This window comes from Schistocerca cancellata, chromosome 3 (assembly GCF_023864275.1).
Source record: "Schistocerca cancellata isolate TAMUIC-IGC-003103 chromosome 3, iqSchCanc2.1, whole genome shotgun sequence".
Lineage (NCBI taxonomy): Eukaryota > Metazoa > Arthropoda > Insecta > Orthoptera > Acrididae > Schistocerca > Schistocerca cancellata.
In genome coordinates this window covers 326846628-326871668 of record NC_064628.1, presented here as the reverse complement: position 1 = coordinate 326871668, position 25041 = coordinate 326846628, and the positions used below count along the sequence as shown (strand labels likewise).

General features: G+C 43.3%; 1 protein-coding gene across 1 annotated transcript in view; it reads right to left on the bottom strand.

The window, feature by feature from the left end:
- LOC126176711 (sialin-like) overlaps nucleotides 1-25041 on the bottom strand; it is a 189098-nt gene that overhangs the window by 122802 nt on the left and 41255 nt on the right. The window contains exon 3 of the mRNA XM_049923877.1: nucleotides 18020-18253. Coding sequence (XP_049779834.1) covers nucleotides 18020-18253 — 234 coding nt within the window. The remainder of the gene's footprint in view (nucleotides 1-18019; nucleotides 18254-25041) is intronic.

The following is a 25041-nucleotide window of genomic DNA, read 5'->3' as shown; positions in this document are numbered from 1 at the left end:
CAAGTTGCGTAACCGAATCGGTAGATGCAACTGTGTCAATTTTAGCCCACAAGGTCTCATGATTTTCATGAACAATGGTTTGCAGTTCTTTTATGGCTGCTTCGTGATTCTGTAATGCATTTTCATGCCGCGAAAAAATAGGTTGAAAATGCTCACAAATTTGTGTTTTTACGTCATTACATACTTTCTGACATTTCGATTCAATGTTATGTAACTCAGCAGTTAAATCTTCACGTGTTTGTTCGAGAGTTTGTTCCAATGAGTCTAACTTTTGAAGCTTTTGCTGTGTTTGTCTCTGATTTTGTTCCATTGTGTCTAACTTTTGAAGATTCTGTTCCATTGTGTCTAACTTTTGAAGATTCTGTCCCATTTGTTTCTGATTTTGTTCAAGCGTTGTGTCTAACTTTTGTAGCCTTTGTCCCATTTGTTGCATTAACTGTAATAACAATGCACTGGTGTCAGAAACATGTTCCTCAGTGCTTTTCGGCAGTGAATTTACACCGGCAACATTCACATTTTGACAAGCGGAAAATGTGTCTTGACTCATTTGAGAAAATGGTGAGGACGCAAAACCTGAATCTAAAGTATTTGCAAAATTGTGTCCTATCATTTCGGATTCCTGAGGCGAGCTGTTGCCGACCGATCGATCGATAATGCTTCCCTGTTCACTACCTGTTTCACTGCCTACGCCATTGTTTGACGCCCGCTCCATTTCCCTATGCACAGTTACCAAATTACTACTTTGAATATTAGTTAATTCATTACATGGTGGGGCCAACACACTGCTTTCGTCTTCACTGTCATTTCTCAATTTACTTTGGAGCCGAGTGTTACGTTTTTCACACGCCATTATTGTCACAATATTTCACACGATAACACAGAAAAGCACAATTTGAATAGCAAAAATAAGAGAACACATTAACATAGCACTGAAAATAATATGTAGTTAATTACAAGCGCAGCTGCGAAATACTTGGTGCAAATCTACATGCATGCCACAACTGTTTTCCTGTACAACAATGAAAGACTGCAACTACAAAGGAGATTCTCTCTACAATTACGCGCTAGCAATAAACAAAAGCTACACTAAATACACAAACTACAAGAAAAAATCAGAAGATTCCAGTGAGGTATCCTAGGCTAAGGGTCGACATATGAAACGTCCCCTTAGAAAAATTTATACACGACTGTGCTTATACTGACACACAATATTATTTAGCGCAACGCAATCTGACTATCAAAGATCCCTGCAAAAGAATGGCCCTGAGTAACATTAAACTATACCTTTCAGAAATCACTTACCTCACAAAAATCTTCATTACTCGAACTACTGCAATACAGCGAGCGCTACTACTGCCAGCTAAATAAAAGATTCAAACTACTGAAGGCACTAACTACTGATAGGGATAGTTAGCAAATGAAAGATTTTAATAGAGAACAAACAATCTATTTACCTTAATATTCATAATATATATAGCAGTTCATAATATCCAGTATAACAAATTTCAAAACTCCGCCATCTCTCTCCCCACATCCACCACTGCTGGCGGCTCACCTCCAACTGCGCAACGCTACGCGCTGTTCACATCCAGCTGCCCCTCTACAATGGCAGACAACAATGCAAACTAGCCACAGACTGCACACAGCACAGCCAGTGATTTTCATATAGAGAGCGCTACGTGGCGGCGGCGTTATCAATATAAGAACCTAAACAGCCTACTTACATAAAGAAAACATAAACAGCCTACTTACATAAAGAAAACATAAACAGCCTACTTACAAAATCACCACTTTTCTAAAATTGTAATCATTTGTTTGTGTGCACATCTACGTCACATCTACCTATTTCCGTCTCATTCGGCTAACTCTTTCGTGGTGCAACGTTTCATTTTTTCATTTTTTATTTTCCTTAAAGTGTACAATTTCGGATAACTGTTAACCTGTTCTGCGTTCTTCATTGCCCTAACCATCTTTTCGTGAACAACATTAAATTCATATAGTAATATTTCAGCGGTGATAATCATTACTAACAAGTTTTTCATCATGGTTTGTTTTTGATACCTATAAACGGTAAATACATCGGCAACACGGCTTGCCTATATAAAGTCGCTCTAAATGGTCCAGTAAGTGAGCAGTAGTGTACATTCCGCACTGTACTAAAAACTGCCTCCCTCTAAGCCTATCCTTTCTTAAGCCACAAATTATATTGTATCCGAACATTATGAAGAGCTCGTTCTTGTTAACCATTGAAACAAACATATGAAAATGTTGCTTTTGATGGAATGCGCATTCCACTGAATAATTTGGTTAATAGCTACAACCACTCTAGGAACAAATTTCGCCTAATGATTCTTAGCAGCGCAGATTCAGACGACAACATCCTGTGGTGATCCTATTTGCAAGTTCAACAACACCTTCTTCTTTGTGCTCATTGCTATTGGCAGTATTTAATTTAATTAGGTGTAGTTTACTAATCATGCTAACCGATCGACCGATGTGTGACGTCAGTTCATAATAGTTGTTAGCAAAAATTCTTCCTCAGCTTGTAATCCAAAGATTTTTACAATTAATACCTGATGAGGTGTTTGCATGTATTGTGTCTGAGGTTTTTGTCATATTATCGATACTCGTTCGTAGTTTAACTCTGTGCTGGGTCCTGTATTTAATGTTTCCTTCCTTCTTGGCAGTCGTAAGCCACCGTACGCTCATTATGGAGCAAAAAAGTTAGTTTGTTCTTGATTTGTGGATCGTTCCCGACTCACGCACACGCACTTTAAGTCTGCGTATTCGCTTCAGTTAGTAAGGTCGCTTCTTAGCTAGTACTGTCTGCACGGCTAAATGGTTCAAATGGCACTAAGCACTAAGAGACTTAACATCTGAGGTCATCACCCCCGAGACTTAGAAACTACTTAAACCTAACTAACCTAAGGACATCACACACACCCATGTCCGAGGCAGGATTCGAACCTGCGACCGTAGCAGGCGCGCGGTTACAGACTGAAGCGCCTAGAACCGCTCGGGCACAGCGGCCGGCTCTGCACGGCTAAAGGTCTGTATTTCATACGGTATATTGTCATAGCGAATCGTCAACGTTTCGCCTGGACTTAGTGACATGAATCCGGTGATCTTATTGGTGAAGGATGTTTTGTTGTTACTGAAAACAAACTTTCTCAAATTGGGAACAGTTGAATCAAAATTCTGGTCCAACAGAAATGAGACACATTCAGACGCCACTGTTTGGTATGCTGGACTGATATCCTCAACTTGAAGCACTCGTTTAACCTCTACGGTTGCGTCCAAAGTTGTAACTGTCACCAATGGCACTACGGAAGGTAGGGTGGATGGTAGCAGCATACAGTACCCGTCCACTCCAAATGACACCGACTTAAAGTAGTCCGTGCGTGCGGCCGGAGAGGTTTACGTGTTCGTACAACACTAAGAGCTATGCCGGCGGTAGCACAGATACTGACATGGTCTCCCAGTTCAAACAGGTCTTAGTCGATGAACCAGACGAAGTGTGTCTCACAAAGCACGATTTTCCCACTCCCTGCCCTTCATCCTTTCACATTCTTAAGAGAAAGGGAGACGAACCTTGATAATTGTGGAGAAAACAATTCACCTAAGGGAAGGCTACTCCAAAATCAAAAACCCCTATTCTCCAGGATGGGGATTAGCTATGGGCTACCACTTCATCACAGAGAACTTGTTAACGGTAAATGAACTACAAGGAAGCCACGGAATTTGATAGCACGAAATAGACGAAAAGTGCGGGAACAAGGTATACGGTTTGGAAGATGGAATATTCGTAGTTTATATAAAAAAGAAACCTTAATCAGTCTAGTCAAGGAGATCGAAAGACATCGGATGATTTAGCTACTTTACAGGAAGTTCGCTGGGAGGACACTGGTATACAGTATATTATAGAAGCTGTGACAGAGGACAGACAGCGCGAGCTGCAGAGTGCTGGAATGACTGCTTCCTAGTAAAAAAAGCTAGATACCAGTACAACCCACAGTCAGAGTTAGAAGCAGCCTTAAGAGAGTAGTACGCTACTGTGTCGATACACTCAAAGGTACTAAAAAGAAAGGCAAATATCGACGCTAGCTCAGCAACCGATTTAGAATTCTGCAGGAAGCGGATTCACAAAAGAACAGAGAAGAAGTCGGGAAAGAAATCAAGAATGTAGTAACTGAGGTGGCAAATGCAGTCATCAAGGAGCGGATCACGGCAAGAAGATTTGGTTAGCTGACGAATGCGTTAAGGTATTTAGTGGAGAGAAGAGAAGCTAAGAACAGTTGGGTACGAGGCGCAGATTTTGCTCAAGGCAAAGCACAGTTCGAAGAAATACGGAGAACTAACTAAGCAACCCTGAAGAGAGCAAAGAGAATGTGCGTCAAAGGAATGATAATGGAGGCTCAACAAGATTTCTTGGGAAAAGAGGCACAAACGGTGTACCGTAAAGTTAACTTGCTCAAGAAATGATTTCAGAGCTGCCAAAAATTCGTCAAGGAAAATAACGGAACTATACTCACCAATGAGTTCAACATTGTTGAGAGATGAGAAAAATACCTCAGGGAGTTCCTCAGCTGTGGTGAACCTAAAGATATGTCCGAATTTCAACTTCCTGGCACTGTAGATTCAGATTATCCACCACCTGCATTGGAGGAAATAAAGAATCTGATAATGACTCTGAAAAAGGACAAAAGTGCAGGTGAAGATGGAATCCAGGCATATGTCATTCAAGTTGGAAGGAGAGACTCCACAAGAAAATTCACGACCTAATGAAGAGGATCTTGATTTTGGAGATTCCAGAATACTGGAAGACAGCTGTCTTCTGCTCTATACACATTAAAGGTGACAAAATAGACTGCACCAGCTACAGAGGAAAGTCTTCAAAGTCTGCTATAACATCTTGTCCTACTGTATACTGGATAGAGTCCAGCCTTTTGCAGAAGTGAATATCAAGAGGGTTTCGAAAAGGGTTGTTCGACTCCCACAACGTCTATGTGCTGCTACACCTCACCGAGATGTGGGGGTATGGCGAAGACCTACATGTGCTCCTCTTAGATTTTAGGAAGGGGTATAACCGCATCCACCGGGAGAGCCTGATGAATTTCCTGGCCGACTTTGGAATACACATTGTTTCGAAAGGCGAAGTGAAGCTCTGGGACCAATCCGCGGAGAGTTTTCATATAAAAACAGTGTCAGGACAAGAAGATGGTGTCCCACCGATATTGTTGAACTTGGCGCTCAGAAAGATAATGAGGGAAGCTTTCCATAAGAACTTCGAGGACATCGAGGGTAAGAAAAATCACACATCTCGCATTTTCAAAAGACGTGGCCCTGTTGTCCAGCCCTAAGGAAGAACTGATGCGTATGAGCGACAGTGTGTGGGTGGCAGCGAGTAGAATCATTCTCCTTGTGAATCGATCGGAGACCGAGAATCTGGTAATGAACAGGACTCACATCTACTCAAGAGATCCATTCCAGCCTCTGCTAGTCAGAACCCGATCATACTGTACGGCTTTCATATGCTTTCTGCCATTGTAAATAATTCACCTTTACTGTACTGGGACAAAGATGAACGAGCGTACTGCACGATTAGTGAATAAGATCCTTGACTCTATGTTGTTGTTGTGGTCTTCAGTCCTGAGACTGGTTTGATGCAGCTCTCCATGCTAGTCTATCCTGTGCAAGCTTCTTCATTTCCCAGTACCTACTGCAACCTACATCCTTCTGAATCTGCTTAGTGTACTCATCTCTTGGTCTCCCCCTACGATTTTTACTCTCCACGCTACCCTCCACGCTGTCCCCTAGACATACAACTACTTAAACCTAACTAACCTAAGGACATCACACACATCCATGCCCGAGGCAGGATTCGAACCTGCGACCGCAGTAGCAGCGCGGTTCCGGACTGAAGCGCCCAGAACCGCTCGGCCACAACAACGGGCTTAAATTTTTCAAGAAAGACTTTCTTTAAAGTAAAACCCACATCCATCATTATTAGTAAAGTCTTGAATATTTTCGTCGTATGTACATTGCACCTTATGCCAAACGCAGCAACAGATCGTTTCTCAGAAGCAAAAGGAAAATTAGAGTAGATTATTTTTCTTTATCTACTGAATCTGCTGATTCGTATTTGTTTTCGAGAACGTCAGTAAATAAGACACAAAGTAGCATGCTGAACAAGAGTCACTTTTATTTCAGGGCAGCTCTCATCTTTGCATTCTTATGAGGAAACAGCGCGTAGCTAGAATTATCAGGTGTTGTGCTAAGCAAGCAGATTAATTTCATACAGTATTTTTTTCTGAATAGGGCAGTATTTTTTTTTTGTTACCCAAGTCAAACACTGCACTTCACATCAAGCATCTTTCATAGTGTACTTCGGTATTGAGCTTCAGTTACATAATTTTCACTGAGCACACAATTATCTTCTGTTGGTAGTTAATTAGATTCATTTTCATTATCTCAAATTCTGCATTTCATTAAGTTTATAGTGTTGTTTCACGACGTTGTTCACACGCGCAACCCAGGGGCAACCAACAGTCATTATTGCTTTGCAGTTGAACGCGATACCTAAAGTACACGTTACACAAGGAGAAAGTTTCTGGAAAACAAAATATTCAGTATTCACACATATAGACAAATTATTTATAGAAAGCTTACAATACACAAGGATTCACAATTTTAAATATCTGGGGCAATCTGTACAGAGGACACATCGTGTGAGACAGAAATCAAAATGAGGAGCCATGCCGCAAACTGATCATACTGCGGTCTGAGTGAGCTTTTTACATTACGCAGTCTCTCAAGGAATTTCAAACTCCAGCTGTACAAAACACTGATCAACCGATGGGGCTGTATGGTTGGAAAGCTTGCAATGTACGGAAAAAAGACTCAACTAATCTTCTCGTTTTCGAACGGAAAGTCTTAAGGAAGATCTATGTTCTCGTACAAAATGAGATTACTGGAGAGTGGATGATCTGGCATAATTGTGAGCTGTGTGAAATCTGCAATAGACCAAACATCAGAGGCCTGATGAGAAGCAAGCGGCTAGTATAGGCAGGACATGTCGGTCAGATGGATAAACAGTATGGTATCTGAAATTCATGGATTTTACTCCCAGCGTAAGAAAAGCACTAGGAAGACCAATGCAAAGGTGGAGTGAGGGAATCGATGAGGACTTGCTGAAGATCGGGGTAGAGGGTGATTGGCGACAGAAAGCAGGAAACAGAATCAAGCACCTCGTAGCTGCGCGCGGTCCTCTGGTCCTGATCGTGTAAAGTAATAACTGGTCTGTTACGTTCTAAGTAGGCTGTTTAGGTTTTTATATTGGTAACGCCACGTAGCGCTCTGGATGAAAATCGCTGACTGTGCTGTGTGCAGTCTGTGACTGGTTGGCATTGTTGAAATATTCGCTATTGTAGCGGTGGGCAGTTGGGTGTGAACAGCGCATAGCGTTGCGCAGTTGGAGGTGAGCCGCCAGCAGTGGTGGATGTGGGGACAGAGATGGCGGAGTTTTGAGAGCGGATGATCTGGACGAGTGTCCATTAGAGACTGTAAATTTGTAATGCTGGATGTCATGAACTGACATATGTATATATATATATATATATATATGTCAGTTCATGACATCCAGCATTATATATATATATATATATATATATATATATATATATATATATATAGGGTGTTTCAAAAATGACCGGTATATTTGAAACGGCAATACAAACTAAACGAGCAGCGATAGAAATACACCGTTTGTTGCAATATGCTTGGGGCAACAGTACATTTTCAGGCAGACAAACTTTCGAAATTACAGTAGTTACAATTGTCAACAACAGGTGGCGCTGCGGTCTGGGAAACTCTATAGTACGATATTTTCCACATATCCACCATGCGTAGCAATAATATGGCGTAGTCTCTGAATGAAATTACCCGAAACCTTTGACAACGTGTCTGGCGGAATGGCTTCACATGCAGATGAGATGTACTGCTTCAGCTGGACGTTGGCGTCATTTGGACCGCAACTGCAACACGGCGAACGGAAACCCGAGGCCGCTGTTGGATCACCTGCTGCACTAGCTGCACGTTGCCCTCTGTGGTTGCCGTACGCAGTCGCCCTACCTTTCCAGCACGTTCATCTGTCACGTTCCCAGTCCGTTGAAATTTTTCAAACAGATCCTTTATTGTATCGCTTTTCGGTCCTTTGGTTACATTAAACCTCCGTTGAAAACTTCGTCTTGTTGCAACAACACTGTGTTCTAGGCGGTGGAATTCCAACATCAGAAAAATCCTCTGTTCTAAGGAATAAACCATGTTGTCCACAGCACACTTGCACGTTGTGAACAGCACACGCTTACAGCAGAAAGACAACGTACAGAATGGCGCACCCACAGACTGCGTTGTCTTCTATATCTTTCACATCACTTGCAGCGCCATCTGTTGTTGAAAATTGTAACTACTGTAATTTCGAAAGTTTGTCCACCTGAAAATGTACTGTTGTCCCAAGCATATTGCAACAAACGGTGTATTTCTACCGCTGCTCGTTTAGTTTTTATTGCCGTTTCAAATATACCGGTCATTTTTGAAACACCCTGTATATATATATATATATATATATATATATATATATATAATGTGTATTTACCTTAATAGTGTTCAAAAGTCATTATATATATATATATATGAATTCACGGTGTTCTTATTTCAATTACCAGGAGTGTATATATATATATATATATATATATATATATATATATATATAATGACTTTTGAACACTATTAAGGTATAAATATATATATATATATATATATATATATATATATATATACACTCCTGGTAATTGAAATAAGAACACCGTGAATTCATTGTCCCAGGAAGGGGAAACTTTATTGACACATTCCTGGGGTCAGATACATCACATGATCACACTGACAGAACCACAGGCACATAGACACAGGCAACAGAGCATGCACAATGTCGGTACTAGTACAGTGTATATCCACCTTTCGCAGCAATGCAGGCTGCTATTCTCCCATGGAGACGATCGTAGAGATGCTGGATGTAGTCCTGTGGAACGGCTTGCCATGCCATTTCCACCTGGCGCCTCAGTTGGACCAGCGTTCGTGCTGGACGTGCAGACCGCGTGAGACGGCGCTTCATCCAGTCCCAAACATGCTCAATGGGGGACAGATCCGGAGATCTTGCTGGCCAGGGTAGTTGACTTACACCTTCTAGAGCACGTTGGGTGGCACGGGATACATGCGGACGTGCATTGTCCTGTTGGAGCAGCAAGTTCCCTTGCCGGTCTAGGAATGGTAGAACGATGGGTTCGATGACGGTTTGGATGTACCGTGCACTATTCAGTGTCCCCTCGACGATCACCAGTGGTGTTCGGCCAGTGTAGGAGATCGCTCCCCACACCATGATGCCGGGTGTTGGCCCTGTGTGCCTCACCTGCACGGCGCCAAACACGCATACGACCATCATTGGCACCAAGGCAGAAGCGACTCTCATCGCTGAAGACGACACGTCTCCATTCGTCCCTCCATTCACGCCTGTCGCGACACCACTGGAGGCGGGCTGCACGATGTTGGGGCGTGAGCGGAAGACGGCCTAACGGTGTGCGGGACCGTAGCCCAGCTTCATGGAGACGGTTGCGAATGGTCCTCGCCGATACCCCAGGAGCAACAGTGTCCCTAATTTGCTGGGAAGTGGCGGTGCGGTCCCCTACGGCACTGCGTAGGATCCTACGGTCTTGGCGTGCATCCGTGCGTCGCTGTGGTCCGGTCCCAGGTCGACGGGCACGTGCACCTTCCGCCGACCACTGGCGACAACATCGATGTACTGTGGAGACCTCACGCCCCACGTGTTGAGCAATTCGGCGGTACGTCCACCCGGCCTCCCGCATGCCCACTATACGCCCTCGCTCAAAGTCCGTCAGCTGCACATACGGTTCACGTCCACGCTGTCGCGGCATGCTACCAGTGTTAAAGACTGCGATGGAGCTCCGTATGCCACGGCAAACTGGCTGACACTGACGGCGGCGGTGCACAAATGCTGCGCAGCTAGCGCCATTCGACGGCCAACACCGCGGTTCCTGGTGCGTCCGCTGTGCCGTGCGTGTGATCATTGCTTGTACAGCCCTCTCGCAGTGTCCGGAGCAAGTATGGTGGGTCTGACACACCGGTGTCAATGTGTTCTTTTTTCCATTTCCAGGAGTATATATATATATATATATATATATATATATATATATATATATATATGTGTGTGTGTGTGTGTGTGTGTGTGTGTGTATTATGACTTTTGAACACTATTAAGGTAAATACATTGTTTGTTTACAATGAAATGAACACCCTTAGCTGCTTACAGGCGTTGACATACGTCAACAGAGACAAATGAAAATGTGTGCCCCGACCTGGACTCGAAACCGGGATCTCCTGCTTACATGGCAGACGCTATATCCTTCTGAGCCACCGAGGGCACAGAGGATAGCGCGACTGCAGGGATTTATCTCTGGCACGCCTCCCGCGAAACCCACAATCTCAACGTGTTGTCCCGCACTACATTCGTAGTGCCCCCGCCCATTATACTCATTACTCGCGGCGCGTTGCCGATTCCCGTAAGAGTTCGGGCACTGTTTGTGCATTCGCACAGAAGAACGAAATGGTCAAGTGGCCGGTGAGCCTTAACTACATATACACTAAGGTGGTATCTGTTTTTTCGGACATGTCCGAAAGAAGAGATACCATCTTAGTATATACATTGTTTGTTCTCTATCAAAATCTTTCATTTGCTAACTGTGCCTATCAGTAGTTAGTGCCTTCAGTAGTTAGAATCTTTTATTTAGCTGGCAGTATTGGCGCTCGCTGTATTGCAGTAGTTTGAGTTACGAAGATTTTTGTGAGGTAAGTGATTCGTGAAAGGTATAGGTTATTGTTAGTCAGGGCCATTCTTTTGTAGGGATTTTTCAAAGTCAGATTGCGTTGCGCTAAAAATATTGTGTGTCAGTTTAGTGTTGATCAGAATAAGTAAAGAGAGTAATGTCTGAGTACGTTCAGTTTTGATCAGCTGTTTGAAAATTAAATAACGTAGAGGTTTATCAGCACAGTAATTCATTAATTTTTCTAAGGGGACGTTTTAACGTCTCAAAATATCTGTGTTTCCTTAATTGTGCTGAGAGAACAAACACATGTAGTAACTGTGGGAGCCAAATTACAATATTTTCTCTTGACGTGAAACAGCACAGGCGAGTCTGCAGCGCGCCTAGGAATGCTGGGCGCTTCGTTTCACATGGATCATTCCCTAAAGCCTCTCAAGTGCCGCAAAATTCTAAGAATGCACATGATGCCTGTGACCGCTCTTGCTTGTCGGCAGGGCAGAGTGCACCCATTGAAGTCAGGAAGTTCCGTTGAATCCCGGAAGTGTTTGCAAGTGTGACGAATCTGCTCTCCCTGCAGGGTACTGAAGTATGTGACTTCTCCATTTTATGCATCCACAGCGTGAGAACTTTTCGTAATCTGGGAACTCCAGCAGCTGCCATCTCCATTTTTTGTTTATCCAATCAGCGGCTAGACAACTATCGGTATACAAGCCTTCAGACAGCAAAGGAATACAGAGTGGGCATTATTAAAGAATTTTAGCCGTTCCCCCCCTGCGAACTGTGCTATGAAGAGAAATCGTGTGTTGTCAGGCTGATAATTGTGATAGACTCTTCCCTCGATGACGTTGTGTTCTAGAAAGAGACTGTGGTAGTAGCGAGAGTGGAGAGCTGTGTGTGGGTCCGTGATGTCCGATTTTCGTTCACCGAGACGCTGGTCTGCAGCCTTGGACGTGTTTACTGTTTCAGTGAGTGTCGCAATTTCGCAGCAGCACAGTCGTTTTACCTCTGAGCAACTGACAGCTTCGTGTTCTTTAAATGGCAAAATTTTTGTATTTCCATTAACTCAAAATCGGGATTTAGTATTCAACAGTTTCCATTAATTGCCTTTCTGAGCTGCTCAAACCTACTGGAACATCACTTGCACATTCCCTAACAGTCTTCCTTGTTGCTAATTTCAATTGCTCATAAATAATTAATTGGGTATAATCTCTTTTGATAGATCAGTATTCTTTATGAAGAGTTTTTTTCTTAATAATTAGTTTAACGGTGTTGCGCACCACAGTTTAAAAATCTTTTAGCATTTTGAGGACAGTTAAGATTCCACGATTTTTAGTTTCAAGCTACTTTTTCTTATTATACCATTCATACAACATACTAAATTTTTTAAATGAGTGTTACTGGCATCAGAGTATGTTGTACACTCTACATCAACGAAATACTAGTACACCTTATTAATTAAAAGTAACCCATTTCGCTCAACTTCAATACTTTGAATAGGCGACCCTCATTATTTAAAATCTTATCAATAAGTTTAGGCACATCGACATATCATAATCTGTGTTTTCATAGTGCCAGGTATCCTTTGGAATACAGGTGTCTCCACTGCGATCAATTTCAGGACTTTTCAGTGGATACGTTTGATTGTTATATTTCGTATGAATGAATAATTTTTTGAAGACGTGAAATTGCTGGGAGAGTTTTCCTCTTGTTTTTCGTGTATGGCAGCAAGAGAGGGGAAGAAAACCAATGTGCACTCCGTGTGCATACCGGGGGGAGTCATTCCAGATGTGGAAAGGATCCTTCCGGATTCCATGAAGGGTACAGGGTGCACCCATCTGCAGGTGGTCGCTCATGTCGGCACCAATGACGTGTGTCGCTATGGATCGGAGGAAATCCTCTCTGGCTTCCGGCGGCTATCTGATTTGGTGAAGACTGCCAGTCTCGCTAGCAGGATGAAAGCAGAGCTCACCATCTGCAGCATCGTCGACAGGACTGACTGCGGACCTTTGGTACAGAGCCGAGTGGAGGGTCTGAATCAGAGGCTGAGACGGTTCTGCGACCGTGTGGGCTGCAGATTCCTCGACCTGCGCCATAGGGTGGTGGGGTTTCGGGTTCCGCTGGATAGGTCAGGAGTCCACTACACGCAACAAGCGGCTACACGGGTAGCAGGGGTTGTGTGGCGTAGGCTGGGCGGTTTTTTAGGTTAGATGGCCTTGGGCAAGTACAGAAAGGGCAACAGCCTCAACGGGTGCGGGGCAAAGTCAGGACATGCGGGGACCAAGCAGCAATCGGTATTGTAATTGTAAACTGTCGAAGCTGCGTTGGTAAAGTACCGGAACTTCAAGCGCTGATAGAAAGCACCGAAGCTGAAATCGTTATAGGTACAGAAAGCTGGCTGAAGCCAGAGATAAATTCTGCCGAAATTTTTACAAAGGTACAGACGGTGTTTAGAAAGGATAGATTGCATGCAACCGGTGGTGGAGTGTTCGTCGCTGTTAGTAGTAGTTTATCCTGTAGTGAAGTAGAAGTGGATAGTTCCTGTGAATTATTATGGGTAGAGGTTACACTCAACAACCGAGCTAGGTTAATAATTGGCTCCTTTTACCGACCTCCCGACTCAGCAGCATTAGTGGCAGAACAACTGAGAGAAAATTTGGAATACATTTCACATAAATTTTCTCAGCATGTTATAGTCTTAGGTGGAGATTTCAATTTACCAGATATAGACTGGGACACTCAGATGTTTAGGACTGGTGGTAGGGACAGAGCATCGAGTGACATTATACTGAGTGCACTATCCGAAAATTACCTCGAGCAATTAAGCAGAGAACCGACTCGTGGAGATAACATCTTGGACCTACTGATAACAAACAGACCCGAACTTTTCGACTCTGTATGTGCAGAACAGGGAATCAGTGATCATAAGGCCGTTGCAGCATCCCTGAATATGGAAGTTAATAGGAATATAAAAAAAGGGAGGAAGGTTTATCTGTTTAGCAAGAGTAATAGAAGGCAGATTTCAGACTACCTAACAGATCAAAACGAAAATTTCTGTTCCGACACTTACAATGTTGAGTGTTTATGGAAAAAGTTCAAGGCAATCGTAAAATGCGTTTTAGACAGGTATGTGCCGAGTAAAACTGTGAGGGACGGGAAAAACCCACCGTGGTACAACAACAAAGTTAGGAAACTACTGCGAAAGCAAAGAGAGCTTCACTCCAAGTTTAAACGCAGCCAAAACCTCTCAGACAAACAGAAGCTATACGATGTCAAAGTTAGCGTAAGGAGGGCTATGCGTGAAGCGTTCAGTGAATTCGAAAGTAAAATTCTATGTACCGACTTGACTGAAAATCCTAGGAAGTTCTGGTCTTACGTTAAATCAGTAAGTGGCTCGAAACAGCATATCCAGACACTCCGGGATGATGAAGGCATTGAAACAGAGGACGACACGCGTAAAGCTGAAATACTAAACACCTTTTTCCAAAGCTGTTTCACAGAGGAAGACCGCACTGCAGTTCCTTCTCTAAATCCTCGCACAAACGAAAAAATGGCTGACATCGAAATAAGTGTCCAAGGAATAGAAAAGCAACTGGAATCACTCAACAGAGGAAAGTCCACTGGACCTGACGGGATACCAATTCGATTCTACACAGAGTACGCGAAAGAACTTGCCCCCCTTCTAACAGCCGTGTACCGCAAGTCTCTAGAGGAACGGAAGGTTCCAAATGATTGGAAAAGAGCACAGGTAGTCCCAGTCTTCAAGAAGGGTCGTCGAGCAGATGCGCAAAACTATAGACCTATATCTCTGACGTCGATCTGTTGCAGAATTTTAGAACATGTTTTTTGCTCGAGTATCATGTCGTTTTTGGAAACCCAGACTCTACTATGCAGGAATCAACATGGATTCCGGAAACAGCGATCGTGTGAGACCCAACTCGCTTTATTTGTTCATGAGACCCAGAAAATATTAGATACAGGCTCCCAGGTAGATGCTATTTTTCTTGACTTCCGGAAGGCGTTCGATATAGTTCCGCACTGTCGCCTGATTCAAAATGGCTCTGAGCACTATGGGACTTAACATCTTAGGTCATCAGTCCCGTAGAACTTAGAACTAATTAAACCTAACTAACCTAAGGACATCACACACATCCATGCCCGAGGCAGGATTCGAACCTGCGATCGTAGCAGCCCCGCGGTTCTGGGCTGCAGCGCTAGAAACGCACGGCCACCGCGGCCGGCACTGTCGCCTGATAAACAAAGTAAGAGCCTTCGGAATATCAGACCAGCTGTGTGGCTGGATTGAAGAGTTTTTAGCAAACAGAACACAGCATGTTGTTATCAATGGAGAGACGTCTATAGATGTTAATGTAACCTCTGGCGTGCCACAGGGGAGTGTTATGGGACCATTGATTTTCACAATATATATAAATGACCTAGTAGATAGTGTCGGAAGTTTCATGCGGCTTTTCGCGGATGATGCTGTAGTATACAGAGAAGTTGCAGCATTAGAAAATTGTAGCGAAATGCAGGAAGATATGCAGCGGATAGGCACTTGGTGCAGGGAGTGGCAGCTGACCCTTAACATAGACAAATGTAATGTATTGCGAATACATAGAAAGAAGGATCCTTTATTGTATGATTATATGATAGCGGAACAAACACTGGTAGCAGTTACTTCTGTAAAATATCTGGGAGTATGCGATCGGAACGATTTGAAGTGGAATGATCATATAAAATTAATTGTTGGTAAGGCGGGTACCAAGTTGAGATTCATTGGGAGAGTCCTTAGAAAATGTAGTCCATCAACAAAGGAGGTGGCTTACAAAACACTCGTTCGACCTATACTTGAGTATTGCTCATCAGTGTGGGATCCGTACCAGATCGGGTTGACGGAGGAGTTAGAGAAGATCCAAAGAAGAGCGGCGCGTTTCGTCACAGGGTTATTTGGTAACCGTGATAGCGTTACGGAGATGTTTAACAAACTCAAGTGGCAGACTCTGCAAGAGAGGCGCTCTACATCGTGGTGTAGCTTGCTCGCCAGGTTTCGAGAGGGTGCGTTTCTGGATGAGGTATCGAATATATTGCTTCCCCCTACTTATACCTCCCGAGGAGATCACTAACGTAAAATTAGAGAGATTAGAGCGCGCACGGAGGCTTTCAGACAGTCGTTCTTCCCGTGAACCATACGCGACTGGAACAGGAAAGGGAGATAATGACAGTGGCACGTAAAGTGCCCTCTGCCACACACCGTTGGGTGGCTTGCGGAGTATAAATGTAGATGTAGATGTAGATTGCGACAAGTAGCTTGCAGGGCTGCTGCCGAACTTCAGAACGTCCCGGGCCATATGGCGGGAGACAGTCGGGTTGGCACCCCACTGGTGTCCGGGCCATCTCCAGACACGTTTTCGGCCTGTGATCTCATGTACTGTAGTAGTATTGTCTTCAGCGAAGAGTCCCGCTTCGAACTGAGTCCCGATGACCAGCGAGGACAGCAGTCGAATACCAGCCTCGCTGTTACACATCATACAGCGCGACAACCAGGAGTGATGGTTGGCGGTGCCACTTCTTTTCATAGCAGGACACTGTTGGTTGTCATTCGCGGCAGCTTACAGAAAAGCGGTTTGTTGCCCTACATTGTAAGCCATCCTGGGCTTGCATTTTATCGAGATAATACCCGCCCACATACGGCGAGAGGTTTCTGCTGCTCGACTTCGTAATTGTCAAACTCTACCTTGGCCACCAAGGTCGCCAGATCTCTCCACATTTGAGAACTTTTAGAGTATTGTGGGCAGGGCCCTCCCACTATCTCAGGATTCTGACGATCTGACACGCCATTTGCGCAGAATTTGGGACGATATCATCCAGGAGGACTTCAACGGCTCTGTCAACCAATGCCAAGCCGAGCAACTACTTGCGTAAGGGCCAGAGGTGGACCAATGCGTTTTCACTTGCTCAGTTAGTGAAGCCATTTCTCTTGAATAAATCATCAATTTTTTCCTGAAACTGTAATAATTTGTTTGTCTGCACATGTACAACACAAGCACCGATTTTCGTCTTCGGAAAATTCCTTCGCAGTGCGTCGTTGTTTAGTCTTAGAATGTGTTTTAAGCGTAAGTAAGCGAATCGCCATTAACATAGATTCTTAGAGCCCCAAATTCACAACGTCCTTGGGTATACTTACGTTTTTTTATGTATTTCTGTGGTCGAGAGGTACTTAGAGCGTATATATCACACAGGACTCAATCCCTAGACGTTTATTTGAAGAAAGAGGAAATAGAAAAACGTATCATATTGGTCTGTAATTTTACTGATTACTGAATACAGCTTCCCACATCACATATCAGCAGCCGGCCGTGGTGGCCAAGCGGTTCTAGGCGCTACAGTCTGGAACCGCGCGACCGCTACGGTCGCAGGTTCGAATCCTGCCTCGGGCATGGATTTATGTGATGTCCTTAGGTTAGTTAGGTTTAAGTAGTTCTAAGTTCTACGGGACTGATGACCTCAGAAGTTACGTCCGATAGTGCTCAGAGCCATTTGAACCATCAGATATCAGCATGTATTTCTTTGAAATATCCTGGCAGATTAAAACTGTGCTGCAGCGAGACTCCCCTAAAGCAACTCCCTGGTCTTGGCACTGCATCCTTAGTCTGTCAGTAAGTTTTACGTCAGTGTACACACCGCTGCAGAGTGAAAATTTCATTTTGGAAATATCCCCCAGACCGGGGCTAAGCCATGTCTCCGCAATATCCTTCCTTCAAGGAATTCTTGTCTTGTAAGTTTCAAAGGAGAACTTTTGGGAAGTTTGGAAGGTAGGAAACGAGGTACTGGCGGAATTTAAGCTTTGAGGTCGGGTTTCTGTCCTGCTTTGGAAGCTCAGTCGGTAGAGCACTTGTTGCCCGTGAAATGCTTAGGTCCTGAGTTCGAGTGTTGGTCTGGCACACAGTTTTAATCTGCCAGGAAGTTTCATATTAGCGCACACTTCACTGCATAGTGAAAATTTCATTCTGCATTGGTTCTGCTTTCCAGTAAATTGTAAATATTTAAAGTCATAGGATAAATTCATAACCACTATGTTCACATTAGAGCGAAGAGAAAAAAGAAAACAAACGTGAGCAATGAGAAAGTACCTGAAAGAGTCCAACGCCTAACCTGTTGACGAAAAGAATGTTGTCACCGGCCCACGCAGAAGCCGGTGTCAGGACCGTCAGCAGAGACGAGAGGAAGATGCCGATCCCGAATATGAGTTTGCCTCCGAAACGGTCGGCAAGCACTCCACCGGGGAGGTGCCCCACCGTGTAGCCATAGTAGAAGGCCGCCAAGATCTCTCCTTGCTTGTGCTTGTCCCATACAAAGTAGCCGTCCTGCAACACGGATACACAGTGATAAACTTTAATTCTTTGTTGCTCAAGCGAATGTGAGAAACTTATCGACAGTTCAGAGACACTGATAGAGACCGAATCATATGCATCATGAAAACCTTAAAATATGCATGTAAATATGCATGAAAAATGCTTAAAAATTCATGGAAAAATGTTAAAATTTGCAAGATCAAATAATAAAAAAACATGGTAGCTACTGCGTGCATTATACCTCAAAGTCGAACCTGTACATATCAGTTATGAAGAAGAGCGCCGGCTACGCGAAAAATCGGTACATTTAGAACGCTGATATCATTATCTGAATGATTTCTGGTAGAGGTTAGGAAGAAGGCCTTTCTGGGATTATTTTCTAAAAATTTGCAAAATGGGGACCCATAATACCGTATTTCAAGAATTGCTCCTTCTTTGTATTGTTGTCGATAGCAATACGATGCGAGTGGTCGCAGTGAAACAATCGATATGTACAAGACCAACTTCGAGATATATCGCACGCAGAGGGGCACGCTCAAAAGCTCCGTAGTAGTTTATTTAAAAAACAACATACAATCATAAATTTTTTTTAACAGTGTTAATTTTTAGTTTATACTATTGGACCAAAGCATCATTTACAGTTTATTTTAGGTTTTTCTACTATTGTAAACATAAACGACCAAGTGCTGTTCCAAATGTTCGATCATTCAAAACATTTTTATAAGCAGAAAAGGACCGTTCCACATCAGCTGAGGTAACTGGGCAGTATTTGAATTTGGGTGCAATGTTCGCACTTATTGTTTCTTGTAAAAGTTCACCCGTTCCATTAATAAAGCTATCAATTTGGCACAAGGGTTCAAAGGCTGGATTATTGTTTAAAATGTTTTCAAACTTTTCTTAAGTTTTCTTGGGAATACCTACGAAAATGAGGAGTCCACTAGAATAATTTTGTTCATTAACTGAATTTATTCATTCAACGCCAAACCTTGAGTTTCAATCTTTTTAATACTTGCAGGTATATAAGAAAAATTAGTGCTAATCACAGCAATGCTTTTTTAACACCGGAATCATTAAAAGCTTCCGTGCACTGGCAAACTGCCATGCCTTTGCACTATCGAAGTCGTTTACTACCTCTCTAACGGCCTCGAAATGTTCTTTGTAAAATATGCAATAACCTGTGAAAAGGAGAAATATGCAAATGCATATAATCCAGTCTCTACTGATAACTGTTGCAATAAAGACGGCTCTTATACGTCCTTGATCAAGTTTCTGCACAAAAATTCTCGTTCTGTAAGCGACATTTCAAAGCTCAACCACGACGGCTGGAAAGTTGCTTAAGCCGGACCCCTTACTTTTTCGTGTTTAAATCTGCCTCTAAATGTACATACTCTCATTGTCTTGGAATTATCTTGCAGATACGAATGGATAATGGAAAAGGTTGATCAAAGTGGAAGCTGTCTAAAATGAATAAAAAAGGCTGATGAAAAGTTTAATGTTCGAAAAACAACACTATGAGGTTGTCCAGTATCAATCAGCAATGACAAAAAGAGGCAGATCTGCCCTTTTGGATACAAATCTTGAAGAAGAGCTGATTTAGCAATTTCCTGCTACGGCAGCTTCTTTATTTGAGCTTACTCGTAATGATTTGTGAAGAATGGACAACAGTTGTTTGACACAAATATCTCTGAACGCCCATTCAAAGGACGAATTTGCAATTATAAAGTGGTTCAGTCTTTTATTACACGCCACACAACCAAACTGTCAAAAATGATGCCTACAGGATTATCCCATACCAGGGCACTTGGATTGAGCAAAGGAAACAGAGAAATTCTATAACCTTCTGGAAAATGTTATATCAGGTTATTTTTTCTCGATGCAATACCTTTTTCTACATCTACATCTACATCTATACTCCGCGAGCCACCTTACGGTGTGTGGCGGAGGGTACTTATTGTACCACTATCTGATCCCCCCTTCCCTGTTCCATTCACGAATTGTGCGTGGGAAGAACGACTGCTTGTAAGTCTCCGTATTTGCTATTATTTCTCGGATCTTTTCGTTGTGATCATTACGCGAGATATATGTGGGCGGTAGTAATATGTTGCCCATCTCTTCCCGGAATGTGCTCTCTCGTAATTTCGATAATAAACCTCTCCGTATTGCGTAACGCCTTTCTTGAAGTGTCCGCCACTGGAGCTTGTTCAGCATCTCCGTAACGCTCTCGCGCTGACTAAATGTCCCCATGACGAATCGCGCTGCTTTTCGCTGGATCATGTTTATCTCTTCTATTAATCCAACCTGGTAAGGGTCCCATACTGATGAGCAATACTCAAGAATCGGACGAACAAGCGTTTTGTAAGCTACTTCTTTCGTCGATGAGTCACATTTTCTTAGAATTCTTCCTATGAATCTCAACCTGGCGCCTGCTTTTCCCACTATTTGTTTTATGTGATCATTCCACTTCAGATCGCTCCGGATAGTAACTCCTAAGTATTTTACGGTCGTTACCGCTTCCAATGATTTACCACCTATGGCATAATCGTACTGGAATGGATTTCTGCCCCTATGTATGCGCAATATATTACATTTATCTACGTTTAGGGAAAGCTGCCAGCTGTCGCACCATGCATTAATCCTCTGCAGGTCTTCCTGGAGTACGTACGAGTCTTCTGATGTCGCTACTTTCTTGTAGACAACCGTGTCATCTGCAAATAGCCTCACGGAGCTACCGATGTTGTCAACTAAGTCATTTATGTATATTGTAAACAATAAAGGTCCTATCACGCTTCCTTGCGGTACTCCCGAAATTACCTCTACATCTGCAGATTTTGAACCGTTAAGAATGACATGTTGTGTTCTTTCTTCTAGGAAATCCTGAATCCAATCACAAACCTGGTCCGATATTCCGTAAGCTCGTATTTTTTTCACTAAACGTAAGTGCGGAACCGTATCAAATGCCTTCCTGAAGTCCAGGAATACGGCATCAATCTGCTCGCCAGTGTCTACGGCACTGTGAATTTCTTGGGCAAATAGGGCGAGCTGAGTTTCACACGATCTCTGTTTGCGGAATCCATGTTGGTTATGATGAAGGAGATTTGTATTATCTAAGAACGTCATAATACGAGAACACAAAACATGTTCCATTATTCTACAACAGATTGACGTAAGCGAAATAGGCCTATAATTATTCGCATCTGATTTATGACCCTTCTTGAAAATGGGAACGACCTGCGCTTTCTTCCAGTCGCTAGGTACTTTACGTTCTTCCAGCGATCTACGATAAATTGCTGATAGAAAGGGGGCAAGTTCTTTAGCATAATCACTGTAGAATCTTAAGGGTATCTCGTCTGGTCCGGATGCTTTTCCGCTACTAAGTGATAGCAGTTGTTTTTCAATTCCGATATCGTTTATTTCAATATTTTCCATTTTGGCGTCCGTGCGACGGCTGAAGTCAGGGACCGTGTTACGATTTTCCGCAGTGAAACAGTTTCGGAACACTGAATTCAGTATTTCTGCCTTTCTTCGGTCGTCCTCTGTTTCAGTGCCATCGTGGTCAACGAGTGACTGAATAGGGGATTTAGATCCGCTTACCGATTTTACATATGACCAAAACTTTTTAGGGTTCTTGTTTAGATTGTTTGCCAATGTTTTATGTTCGAATTCGTTGAATGCTTCTCTCATTGCTCTCTTTACGCTCTTTTTCGCTTCGTTCAGCTTTTCCTTATCAGCTATGATTCGACTACTCTTAAACCTATGATGAAGCTTTCTTTGTTTCCGTAGTACCTTTCGTACATGATTGTTATACCACGGTGGATCTTTCCCCTCGCTTTGGACCTTAGTCGGTACGAACTTATCTAAGGCGTACTGGACGATGTTTCTGAATTTTTTCCATTTTTGTTCCACATCCTCTTCCTCAGAAATGAACGTTTGATGGTGGTCACTCAGATATTCTGCGATTTGTGCCCTATCACTCTTGTTAAGCAAATATATTTTCCTTCCTTTCTTGGCATTTCTTATTACACTTGTAGTCATTGATGCAACCACTGACTTATGATCACTGATACCCTCTTCTACATTCACGGAGTCGAAAAGTTCCGGTCTATTTGTTGCTATGAGGTCTAAAACGTTAGCTTCACGAGTTGGTTCTCTAACTATCTGCTCGAAGTAATTCTCGGACAAGGCAGTCAGGATAATGTCACAAGAGTCTCTGTCCCTGGCTCCAGTTCTGATTGTGTGACTATCCCATTCTATACCTGGTAGAGTGAAGTCTCCCCCTATTACAATAATATGATCACGAAACTTCTTCACGACGTTCTGCAGGTTCTCTCTGAGGCGCTCAACTACTACGGTTGCTGATGCAGGTGGTCTATAGAAGCATCCGACTATCATATCTGACCCACCTTTGATACTTAGCTTAACCCAGATTATTTCACATTCGCATTCGCTAATAACTTCACTGGATATTATTGAATTCTTTACTGCTATAAATACTCCTCCACCATTGGCGTTTATCCTATCCTTGCGGTATATATTCCATTCTGTGTCTAGGATTTCGTTACTGTTCACTTCCGGTTTTAACCAACTTTCCGTTCCTAATACTATATGCGCACTATTTCCTTCAATAAGAGATACTAACTCAGGAACCTTGCCCTGGATACTCCTGCAGTTTGCCAATATTACGTTAACTTTTCCTGTTTTTGGTCTCTGAGGACGGACGTTCTTTATCAACGATGATAATGTCCTCTCTGGTAAGCCGTCAGGTATTTTATCGTTTCGCCCAAGGGGGGGTCCCTCTAACCTAAAAAACCCCCGTGTGCACGCCACACGTACTCTGCTACCCTAGTAGCTGCTTCCGGTGTGTAGGGTTTAATATTGAATATGGTGCAGGCGGATTTACTTTAATTTTTTTCTAAGTTTGTTTAGCGTTATTTCGATTATTTTTAAAAGGGGTACAATTTTGGCAACTACATTGGTGTCCAAATTTAAAGCATCAAACCGTTATTTTTACGTCCTGTGTCTAAATCATGATTTTATTATACAAATTTCCAACCAGAAGACCATACGACATTGCTCTGAATTTCGGTCAACGGACAACCATGCCAGCGATGACGTCAGGGCACCTATGAAAAGAGGTAGTGTTTGCTGGGTAGTCCCACATCCACAATCGCTACATACACAGTCACAGACGGTGCAGTATGACGTAGAGAAGATGCCTGTCGGACTCTGTGGTGGAGGGCCATAGAAAGAACGGAAGCAGGACAGTCACAAACTGATATAGCCTGATGGCTTAGTGTGGCGACAGTTTATAGAGATCAAAACTGCATCCCAAAGACCGAGGCAGGGCCGACCACGTGTGACGTCGGAAGAGGGGACCGTCATTTGGCTGAAAGGGGCATGGCAGTGCCGCCTTAGTACTGCATGGCAAATAGCATGTGACCTCGAAGCAACCACTGGGCGTGTAGTATCGAGGCTGTATGTCTACGTCTGATGCGTCTTCACAGAAGGGATCGTCTAGAACGGAGTCACGAACATGTCACCTGGGCTGTCGAAGAGTGGGCCAATGTTGTTTTCACAAATGAGTCCCGATTTAGTCTGGTGATGATGATGATGATGATGTTTGGTTTGTGGGGCGCTCAACTGCGTGGTTATCAGCGCCCGTACAATTTCCCAACCTTTGCTCAGTCCAATTTCGCCACTTTCCTGGATGATGATGAAATGATGAGGACAACACAAACACCCAGTCATCTCGAGGCAGGTGAAAATCCCTGACCCCGCCGGGAATCGAACCCGGGACCCCGGGCTCGGGAAGCGAGAACGCTACCGCGAGACCACGAGCGGCGGACGATTTAGTCTGGAGAGTGATTCTCGATGGATTCGCATCTGGGGTAAATGAGGAATACGGTTTCAGACCCAAACATTGTGGAAAGAGACCGATACCGAGGAGGAACCCTAATATTGTGGGCAGGGATTACGCTGACCACTCCAACCCCTAATCATGAAACTGTACTGGTGAATCGGCAACGTTTAACTGGTCGTGACGAGATCTTGGGAACAAGATTTTGGATCCTCATTTGCGGCTGGTGCGAGGTACTGTGGGCCCAGACTTCGTAGTGATGGAGGATAATGGTCGGCATTGTAGAGCACGGGTGGTTGATGTTTTCGTGGAAACGGAAGATATTGTACGCAAGGCATGGCCTGCTCTCTCTCCCGATATGAATCCCATAGAGCATGTCTGAGATGCACTAGGGAGAAGGCTTGCATCACGTCAGCGTCCACCGACCACTCTCCAACACTATGAGCAGCTCTGCAGGAAGAATGGTCGTTATTGCCTCAACATGAGACTGATGACATCATTTACAGCATACCCCGTCGTTGTCAGGCATGTATTGCTGCCAGAGGGTTTCACAACCCATATTAACCACATTAACAAAATATCGAAATGTGTGTGCAACTCCGGTAAGTTGGAAAAAAATTAAGAACATTTTAGTTTACCATTATGCACGTTGCAGCTGTCTACTTTCTGAATTCTTCGCACTGTCGCTCGTTTATACTGTTTTGTGTCAAAATAAAAGCAACCTTGCAACATTTCGATTTGTTGCTTTACTTTTGGACACCAGTGCATTTTTTAAATTCGCTATGTGTAACATTTTTGAAAATAACTTTTTGAAACAACTTTGTATAAGAGTGAGATTAAATGGTGCATAACTATATAATGCAAATGTTACATGGTTCTAAAACATACTTTTGTTATGTTTTAATTAAAAGTAAAATGAGGGTCCGGTTTGGGACTTTCCTCTACA